The sequence below is a fragment of the Rhynchophorus ferrugineus genome, unplaced genomic scaffold, assembly GCF_030347505.1.
Source record: "Rhynchophorus ferrugineus isolate W39M unplaced genomic scaffold, kcgeb_rfMv2 rfM1, whole genome shotgun sequence".
NCBI lineage: Eukaryota > Metazoa > Arthropoda > Insecta > Coleoptera > Curculionidae > Rhynchophorus > Rhynchophorus ferrugineus.
The window spans coordinates 23,887,343-23,897,752 of NW_027472580.1; the positions used below are offsets into that span (position 1 = coordinate 23,887,343).

The 10,410-nt window shown below is 30.6% G+C and overlaps 1 protein-coding gene and 1 long non-coding RNA gene across 2 annotated transcripts in view; both read left to right on the top strand.

Moving 5' to 3' along the window:
• The window catches only part of LOC143206535 (uncharacterized), a 553,256-nt gene that overhangs the window by 317,124 nt on the left and 225,722 nt on the right, over positions 1-10,410 (top strand). The gene's annotated exons all lie outside the window — the stretch shown is intronic.
• On the top strand, positions 207-9,478 carry ChLD3 (Chitin and LDLR binding deacetylase 3). The gene is made up of 7 exons (XM_076403564.1): positions 207-395; positions 479-709; positions 6,686-6,934; positions 7,234-7,474; positions 7,532-7,803; positions 8,752-8,996; positions 9,117-9,478. Exons 1-7 carry the CDS (start codon positions 290-292, stop codon positions 9,390-9,392), a joined length of 1,620 nt encoding a protein of 539 aa, XP_076259679.1. The 5' UTR covers positions 207-289; the 3' UTR covers positions 9,393-9,478.

Here is a 10,410-nt window from a genome sequence, read left to right on the forward strand (position 1 = left end):
ATAACAATTATAAAACAGCCAATGTATGCTATTACATATTATTCTGAAACTAACAGTCTAAAATAAGAAAATTAAAAATAAAATAGAAAAATGTTTTATAATCTTATACAAATATAATGGAATTGGCAAAGAATATACTGATTTTCTTTTAATGACCGTATACTGGTCATAAAAAAAGAACCCGAATGAGACTGGAAGTACCCGACCGTATTCCGATAATAATGATTGAGAAAGTTCTTAATAACGCAAAAGGAAACATATAATTTGTACTCACGTACATGTTGTTGGGATGTTAGTGTGGCCGAGAAGTAGGCAAAACGCGATGGAGAGCGTCGCTGGTCGTGTGAAATCGAATTTCTGTCTGGTCGCGGTGAAAATACTATTTCTCTTTCTAGGTAAGTTGGTACCCAAGTTGAATTTGGAATTTTTAATTAATGCGTTTGTTTGATGTCCAACTGGTTTTACAAAAATTTTTCAGTTGATCAGACGCAAAGTACTACAACAAAATGTATAGAAAAAGGACGTTTTTACAGAAACCCCAGTCCCGCACCGACAGTGTCCGTTTGGTCAGTAGAGGAATGTTCCAGATATTTTCTTTGCCTGGACGGGGATGTGTTCGAATTTAAATGTTCATCAGGCCTGGTATTTGATGTGGATAAGCAAATATGCAGTGATAGATCCCAAGTTACAAACTGTAACAGAGCTACAGGTAGTAATGACAATATTCTATTTATTTAACCTTTTTTGGCAGTTGAAATATAAATATTAAAGAGATATACCTTAACATCATCATTTTATTATGATATTATAAGCATTAATAATCATTGCACACTATCTTTGAGCACACATTATTCGATTTAAATTTTTTATTCAAGAAAATTAAATTAGTTCAAAATTGTCAACAACAGGAAACTTTTTAAAACTTTTGATTTTTTTTTACCCTTATGTAAGAAGACTCATATGATCATAAAGTATTGCGGTTAACTTACATAAATAGTTTCATTATTATACAAAAATTATGATATGATTGATATGATGTCTCGATCAAATTCAGTTTGCTTGATTTTAATGTGATAATAATATAATATTTTCCAGTTAACACGAAATAAGACGATGACATTTTAAACGGACTGCGTACAAATAACTATCATAAATAGTTCTTTGTACTTAAAATATAATCTGTAATATTTTTAATAAATTTCATAATGTATTAAGTATTGAAACACCATTAAATAATTTTTTTTAATATTTTTGATTATAAAATTGTATTAGTCACTTTTATTATTACTCCACAGGTTAAATGGTTTTAGTCTTTTTCGAAATTAAACTAGGTTATAGGCTTGTCAAACAACGGTGTTACCTCGACGTTGTTATGCAAATTTTTAAGTTTTGATACTAGTAACGTTTTTGTTATCAAATCTTTAAATCAGGTTTTTATCACGATTTGTACCTTCTGATAATGTTTGTCTGCAAATCTCGAGAGGGTCCTTTTTGCTTTTCATTTTAACTATACTACTGCATTTTGACAACGCTCTAGCATATTTAATTTTCAATCGTTGGAACATATACTAATACCAGGGAAGTTGTTTGGCTAATTTTGATAATTTATGGCAAGTGGTAACTTAGTCTTAATATAATATTAAGTATTTTTTGACAATATATACAATTTGAAATTTGTAGTTGACCAGATGTTTTTATTATATTTGTCAATAAAAGTATTATTCGGTACAGTACATCAGGAATGCTGTGGTAGTCCAACGTAGGTTAGATTTTGTTAAGCTCAGAGCTGTTTTTGAAATATCAGTACATGATACATAAGTAAATAATATGCTAAGACAAGAGCCTTTCTAGATTTTGTTTCAAAATCTAAGCGACGTATTCCGTCGAAGACTTGTATCGTATGTATATATTTTTTGTACATCATTTAATCATCATTCTCACATCTATGCGCACCTCTCGGATATTTGGGACGTTATTAGGTCATATTTTAAGACTTTTCTTTATTTTGATTAGCTATTCGTTGTGCTTAATTTGTATTTAATTTTTTTAAAAATATATTTTAAAATTTGCTTTTACCAACGAGGGTTTATCTGGACTGGATCTACAGTTTAACGTGGGTTTAACCACGGTCCTCGGTCTTAAGCCTGTGGGCTGCGAGTGACCACTTAGAAATCATCCCACAAGACATCCGGTCTTACCCAGTCTGGCTACTGGCATGATTGGTATCATTTTCTGTCCCGGATTTTGCATTGTTGCCTAAGGAGAATCACAAATGTTAAACAACCACAAACATAAATTTACGACCACGCCCCAGCAAGATTCGAACCCGCGACTATTACAAAAGTTGGTGGACCGTCTTGTCGCCTTTACCACTGCGCCAACCAAGCCAGCTGTTTTTGATTTTGTTGACATCTCATCAGATACTATTGGTTAAATTTTTGTTCTGTCTGACTAATAAATTTCGATACCGCAGCCAAAAGTTTGTCGGCCCAAATATTTCTGCCTAAGTAATGGTAGAATAATTAAGCATATGTATTCGTACCTAACCATTTGAAATATAGCCCTTCCACTAAAACAGCAAATGCACATCATCAAAATTCATAATGCAACGTTACCGCAGCAAATTTATTTACGTTTATTTTTACTCTGACAACAAAATAATAATATACATAAAATAATCAAATAAAAATAATGTTATCAAATATACTTTGTTTTAACATTGTAGCAACATCTAATGCATGTTTACTGAAGGATTTAAACTACAGTTAAACAACCAAAATAGTTTGTAGGTAAGAATTGTTTTATTGTAATTACATTGACATATGACAACGGTGTCGATCATTACCGACACAAATCTAATTCTATAGACCGACTTGGTTACATGTTCGGACGCATCAGACTTCATTCTGTATCTTTTTAACTAGAGTAATGACAATTAGTAAAATGAGAATACAATATAAAATATAATAATAAAACAAAAAAAATAAAATAATAAAATAAAACAAATATAAAATGATGCTTTATTAAAAAAAAAATTCATTCATTCATTTTAAAACTTCAAAGTTTAAAAGGAATTTTACATTTTTCTAAACTTAAATTTGGCAATAGTTTTGATGATGTGCATGGGCGTTTTTTTTTTGGAAGGACTATAAATGAGTTATACACTAGGGCACATTTAAACATAACTATAAAGTGTACTTGTAACTTGTAAAAGTGTAAAATTCGATTTAAACCCGGAGTGGATTTTTCCTTTTCATTTGACCCTAGTTACAAAGAATGCTGTCTGATTTGGGTTGGTATTGGTAGACCATGTTGCCAAATTATTCAAAACATTAGTGATAATAATTAGAGGATATTAATCGGCAAACATAAGTCAAATTTGATTCGGTAACTTGCTACATAAATTTTGATGACATAAATTGGCTGTTTTATTGAACGACCTATAGTTTTAACAATTAAAAAATAAATTGTATATAGAACTGACAGTCGAGTAACAAATAATAAAAGTAACTTGACTGAATGAGGCTGAGAAAAGCAGAATCATAAAAAAATTAATGTTATAGGAAAGTGAACTTATTGACTTATTAGCCGAAAGTTAATAGATTAAATTATTTGGACCAAATGTATAAATGAGTTGAGTATTACATCATATTTAGCCTATAGTTATTTCCTGAGGTGGAGAATAAAGTTAGTTAGAAGATTTAGAACATGTAATGAACGATGAAAATCATAATTAAGAGGGTCTTAAGGTAACAACAATACAGGTTTGAGCGTTAGCCTGCTTGTGGGGGTGCCTTAATGGACAATTCATTATAAAAGCTCCAGAACAAAGTGAGAGTTATTCTAGAATAATGTTAAACTGTAAAAACAAAGATTTTATTCCGACTTAACTGCAAAAAAATAGTTTAACACACATTTATACATTTAATGGATATTCTATTTTCTTTTAATGTTCTTAATTGCAAAGGAAAAGTTATATTTTTTTCTTCGATTTCACTTGTGAACACACCTAATATGTGGAAGAGGTTCGATATACCGATAAATTACAAAAGACACGTCCGTCAATCACACTTATTAGGAAGCATCCGCATTTCGTTTTTGCATTAAGTCGAAAGGAAAACCATTCTTCAGTTATCATCAGCAAGTGAAAACAAATTAATTTCGCTTTCTTTGTTTCATGTTTCATTGTAGATGTATTAAACAACAGAATCTAAATATATAAACAAGGACATTTCAGTTAATTATTAACATTTATAATTGATTTATTGTATCCAATAACTACATACAGAGTGGTAAACAAAATAAAATTCTTTTTCCTCTTGAAAGGGTTTGAAATTAATTAATTTGTTGGCCCTTCATAGAATTTAGAACGGTAAACATTTCGTTTTGCAGCTGATATACGCTTGATTTCCTACGCTTGGAGATGTCAAAAACTCAATATCCCTGAATTTGAGTTTACACGTCAATTTTCCTTCTTATATACTATTTCCGTGATTTCCATAACACAATTCATAGACTTTGGTGAGTCTTCATCGAACAATTCTTCCAATTCTCCATAACATCATCCTATCTTTAGTGGGCTGTTAGATGCGTTCGTTGCTTTTCAAATCAAAATCATCACTTCGATAAAACGAAAATCGCTTTCGGTGCACTCACAGTAGCACTTTTCCTTATTAAAAGAGTGAAATAAAACTTCCCACTAAAACACTTATTTCGCAGAACACAAAATTGTATAAGTGACGCCACCTTTGTAAAACGCCACGAATTAATGACAACGGCAAATATCCGTCCAATAAAACAGCCAATGTACGTCATTAACATTTAAAACATTGTAGTCAAACGTTGCAGTGTTGTCGCATTGACCTTGATTTTTAGTTTACGTTTGTCGTTTTTTAACCGTTAATAGTTTATAACCTTTAATAGATATCACTAATGTTTTGAAGAATTTTGCAGATATTTGGCAATGTAGCCGACAAGTATCAACCCAAAACGAATTTTATAAGCTGATTCGGTTATATGTTTCGACGCATCAGGCAGCAATATATCTTTTTTAACTAGGGTAAAATGAGATGGACAAATTATCTTCCAGTGTAAAAAAATACAATTTTATAAAGAGCATTTGGCGGTACACTCGACACCATCTATGATGTGCATTATGTGTTTTTTTGGACGGACTATAGGGATATATATTATAGGGACTACTTAATAACTGTTTATGGTAAATCTTGAAACGTCGAGGCGTTATGTGAAAAAAGTAATTAATTTGTTGTTCAATAACACATATTTGCTGAAAAGTCCCGGGTCTAACATAAATAGCGCTAGTTTTATTGCATAAAATCTTTTTCAGTTAGTACTAACATTCAAAAGAAATCTGTTGGAATTTCATAATATTCTATCCATAAGTTTGTGAGTTATTGTGCTAAGAGTGACACTACTTTTGTTGGGCTGAAAAGTTCCGGGCCCAACACATAAATAGTGCTAGTCTTATCGCATTCACCGCTTTTTCAGTTAGTACTAACATTCTAAAGAAAGCTGTTGAAATTTCATGATATTCTACTCATGAGTTTGTGAGTTATTGTGCCAATAGTGATACTACTTTGTTTTCAAAACAATGAATCAAAAGCAATTTCGAATTTTAATCCACAAAATCATTTTAAATGATAGACAAGTGAAGTTGCGCGAGTTAGCTAACATCGTCAAGATATTAAAAGAACGTGTTGGTTTTATATTACATGAGAATTTGACTATGAGGAAGCAATGTTCAAAGTGGGCGCTGCGTTTGCTCGCTGTTGGCAACAAGAACGTTTTGGTGATTCTGAGCAATGTTTGGCTATGTTTGAACGTAACAAACCGGAATCTTTGCGTCGATATGTGACAATGGATGAAAGGATCCATCACTTTACTCCGGAATCAAAACGATCGTCATCTAAGTGGACAGCAACTGGTCACAGACCTATTTTGATGCAAATGATAACTCGTTCTACAAAAGTGGTATTGAAAAGTTAGAGCAATGCTGGAATAATTGTGTGGCTCTTGATGAAGATTATGTTGAGGAATAAAGTCAATTTTGAACAAAAAAACTGCGTTTTCTTTGTTAGGCCCCGGACTTTTCAGCCCATGTGTTATTTAGTTTAACTTTAACTATTTTTTATCGTAGCTTTTTAACATACTTTCAATTATCAATGTCTGCATCTATGCCGTGGAAAACTTTTTTATTTTTTAACAGATTTTAAATTATTTTACATTATTGATGCTTATTTGACAGGCTCATAATTTCAGTGGTCTCATTCACTTTCACTCTCTAATAGTTTAGTCCGATTTTTTTTCAATTGCTATTAATGTTAATGGAACTTTTTTGTCTCCAATATCAAATTAACTGTTTTTAATATAAACCAAACTATTGACGGCAGCTTATTTCGTATCGAATTCTTAAGTCAATATTGAATAGAAAAAAAATTGATACAAATTCGTTAAAACTTCAAGATTATGTCATTGACAGATGTCCAATAGTATTGATATGTTGTTTTTTTGTACGGCTAAGACTTACTTGCCCATTAATTCTGATTTATAAGTTAATATTAATAAAACTAGCGACAGGAATGTATTAACGAAATTTATTACTAAAAAATAATTTAGTGTAATTAATGTATTTTGCTAGTTATTTGTACCATATTTATTTTTTCAGAAACTGTCTCACAAAAACATCCACAATCTCCATCCGTAACTCAAAGGAAAACTTTTTGCACCAACGAAACCCACAGACCTTGCAATGATAAAGAAACGTGCATACTACGGGAATATTTTTGTGATGGCTCAACCGATTGTCCTGATGGAAGTGACGAGTTGCATTGTGATTCAACAAAAGATATCCCAGCAGCTCTAAAATGCGACCCAACAAGATGCCAATTACCAAAATGTTTCTGTTCTTTGAATGGTAAGATTACTTTTAAAAATTCATATCAAATTATCCTGTAGCTCATAAACAAAACATAATTTGGGTAGCCGGAAATGGTTGAAGGTTGATGGTGTTGGAACAATGGCTTAGTTTCGTAAAATATTCTTGAAGATAACAATCGCTACCCAATGTCAGTTAATATCTAACAAGTACTCTTTCTTTTCAGATGTAATGGATGTTTAGTTTAATTACGTATATATTAAAAGAAAATTATGAATTCAATTAACGTATTTAATAATATAAATAATGTTGATTGTAGTTTTTATTCTTAATTTAAGGAACTAGCATCCCCGGAAATTTACCATTGTCAGAGGTACCTCAGATGGTAATATTGACGTTTGAAGATGCCATTAATGATGAAAATATAGATATATATCACACACTTTTTGGTGGGAAATACGTCAATCCAAATAACTGTCCGATAGTAGCAACTTTCTTTGTCAGTCATCAGTATAACAACTATTACTACACTCAAAAGTTATGGAACCAAGGAAACGAAATAGGTGTACATTCAATTACGTAAGAACACTTACATAATAACTCATTGTAATTATTTAAATTTTTATATTGCTACAGTCACAAAACACCAGAAGAATGGTGGTCAAACAATGCTACTCTAGAGAACTGGTTCGATGAAATGGTTGGCCAAGCCAATATATTAAACAAGTTTTCTAGTGTTAAATTATCCGAAATTAAAGGCATGCGGGTACCCTATTTGAGGATCGGTTGGAACAGGCAATTTCTAATGATGCGCGAATTTGGATTCCAATATGACAGTTCGATAGTTGCACCTTATTCCTATATTCCACTTTGGCCTTATACAATGGATTATAAAATGTCTCATTATTGTAAGTAAACATATATTCGATAGTTGGATGCTAATAGAGAATTTATAATATAGCCTCTCAATCAATTAAACTGAAATTAAAAAGGCACTTTAATTAACTAGTAGACGCTAAACATATGTTCTAAAACACACAAATAACAGAATTGTATCTGTAAAAGATTATTAATCAATTATATTTCACTTCGAATAAATCATATTAAAAAAATGTATCAAATTAATTAAAAGATGCGCTTACTTCTTATAAATAACTAGCCATATTTATAATTTTATTTTATTATTTATTTTTGTCGTATAGTTAGTTATTTATTTGTTTTTATACGATTTCAATGTTATTAATGTTTGGCATTGACATTTTTTTAAAACATATATTAAACAGAGAGTAATTTCTTTATGATATTATTGTCGAATATCCGGCGAAAGTGGTGAATCAGTATATCGATTGTGACCCAGAATGATTTTTTGATCAAACCTAACGTTCCACATGAGACAATATCATGTTACTAGAATATATTTTATGGCAATATTTTAAGAATTAGTATTATTTAGACGGTACAGAAACAGTTAATGCACATGTTCATTAATATTCAACGAATTGTTCATGAAACAGGTTTGCAATTAATTTATGTGTTCCAAAATTAAATGAAGAGAAGAGAATTGAAAGAATATACTCATTGTCTATTAGGAGCTAGTATTCTACTGAATAATCTAAGATTTCATAATTATTTAACCCTATTTATGCTATGGATTCTCTATATTACTCCTGGTAATACCGTCACACCCATAGAGCGACATTCCTTTTTATTTATTTTTTCAAGTGGTGGCAAGTGTTCATATTTCCTTTTGAATAAAAATATGAACATGTTGGCAGCGGGTCTAATAAAAGTTTATCTTTAAACTAAAGATATTCACTAAGATATCAAACTTTAACAAATATAAAGATTAATTTCAGGTTTCAGGCAGAACTGCCCTACTAGATCATATCCAGGCATTTGGGAAATGATCATCAACCAACTAGAAGCACTAGATATTAGTTGCGCCACTTTAGACTCTTGTCCATCGGATTTAAGTGGACAAGAAATATTCCATACACTCATGAGGAATTTCAACCGCTTCTACAATACAAACAGAGCACCATTCGGTATTCATTTACAAGCTTCTTGGTTTGAGAATAGTGATTACCTGGCAGCATTTGAGGTTTGATATAAGACAGTATAAATTATATATTATTTTCCTCAAACTAGAATGACAAATTAAATTTGTTTATGTATATTATGTTATGTACAAAATATATTTAATTCAATTATATTGTTTTAGACATTTTTGAGCCAAATTTTATCCAGACCTGATGTTTGGTTTGTGACCAACTCGCAAGCCATTGAATGGATTAAGAATCCAACACCTTTAAAGAAACTGTTGAAATTTCCACCTTGGAAATGCCACAGAAGTCTTCGACCTAAAGAGCTTGTATGTGATGAACCAAATACTTGTTATCTATCCACTGAACATTTGGACGAGAGCATCGAAATGCAGACTTGTACATCGTGTCCAAAAAGGTATCCATGGTTAAGGAACGAATTCGGAAATAACTAAGTTATTTTTTATTGTTTTATATAAAATCTTTATATGATCAACATTTCTATTAAAATGCAAAACACATTTTAATTTAACTTATTATTCAGCTGTTTTACTTATTTATTGTATATTTATTTACTTATTTTTTAAGATTGATATATTTTAAATCTATTTGTTGTATATATTACTTTGTTATATATTAAATATTTTTTAAGAGGCTATTTAATGTAACAATATATAGTTAAATCATTATTTTCCTTATAATCCATTGTTTTAAAGCAATAATTTATTTGTTGTTACGATTTTTTGATACAGTTGATTATAACGTTATTCTGAACTGTGTAAAATATGAAGACTTAAAAATAACAAAAACTTTATTTTGCATTTTTAGTTTATATTTAACAATAATTAAAATCCTATTACACACAATTCATTACACACTAAGTCTTATTATAATCATTTTGTTCGTGGGATACTAAGTGGTGTCGGCGTGTTATATTTAGTGTCCGTTCTTCCTTATTCCCTGCATAAACCATAGAGAAAATAGAGATTTAATTTTATACACAATTTTGAAGAAATGTCCAATATCTAGATGTCACTACTTTAAATTTATTACCTGTTTTAATTACTATACTAAGAGCACCTCACCCCTTCAAGTGAAAGCATTTGATTGGTTCATATCGTTTTCATGGTGCGTTTATTATTTGTTTGACACCGTTTTGTGTCCCTTACGTAGGGAAGAGTATGTTTAGTTTTATATGATCTAGTGATTACATTATTAGCCATTAGTTTATTGGTATAATAGTAGATAACAAGTCAGTTTAGTACTTACGGACAATTAAGCGATGATGAAAATATTACCCTGAAAAAAAACTCAGAATATGTTCAAATAGAGGTGGATTAAAATTATTAGGTGAAGGTAAATTGAAGAAGTAAGCCACATTTCTGTTCATTAATTTCTAAACTAACTTACTATACATTTGTAGTGTCTATTCCCATCGTTCCAGTCCCACAACTAGGATGTTCGAAACGATTT

Coding starts and splice junctions, on each gene's coding strand:
- ChLD3 (XM_076403564.1), top strand. CDS start 290: ATGTTAGTGTGGCCGAGAAGTAGGCAAAACGCGATGGAGAGCGTCGCT. Junction 710..6,685: donor AAACTGTAACAGAGCTACAG/GTAGTAATGACA, acceptor TTATTTTTTCAG/AAACTGTCTCACAAAAACAT. Junction 8,997..9,116: donor ATTACCTGGCAGCATTTGAG/GTTTGATATAAG, acceptor ATATTGTTTTAG/ACATTTTTGAGCCAAATTTT.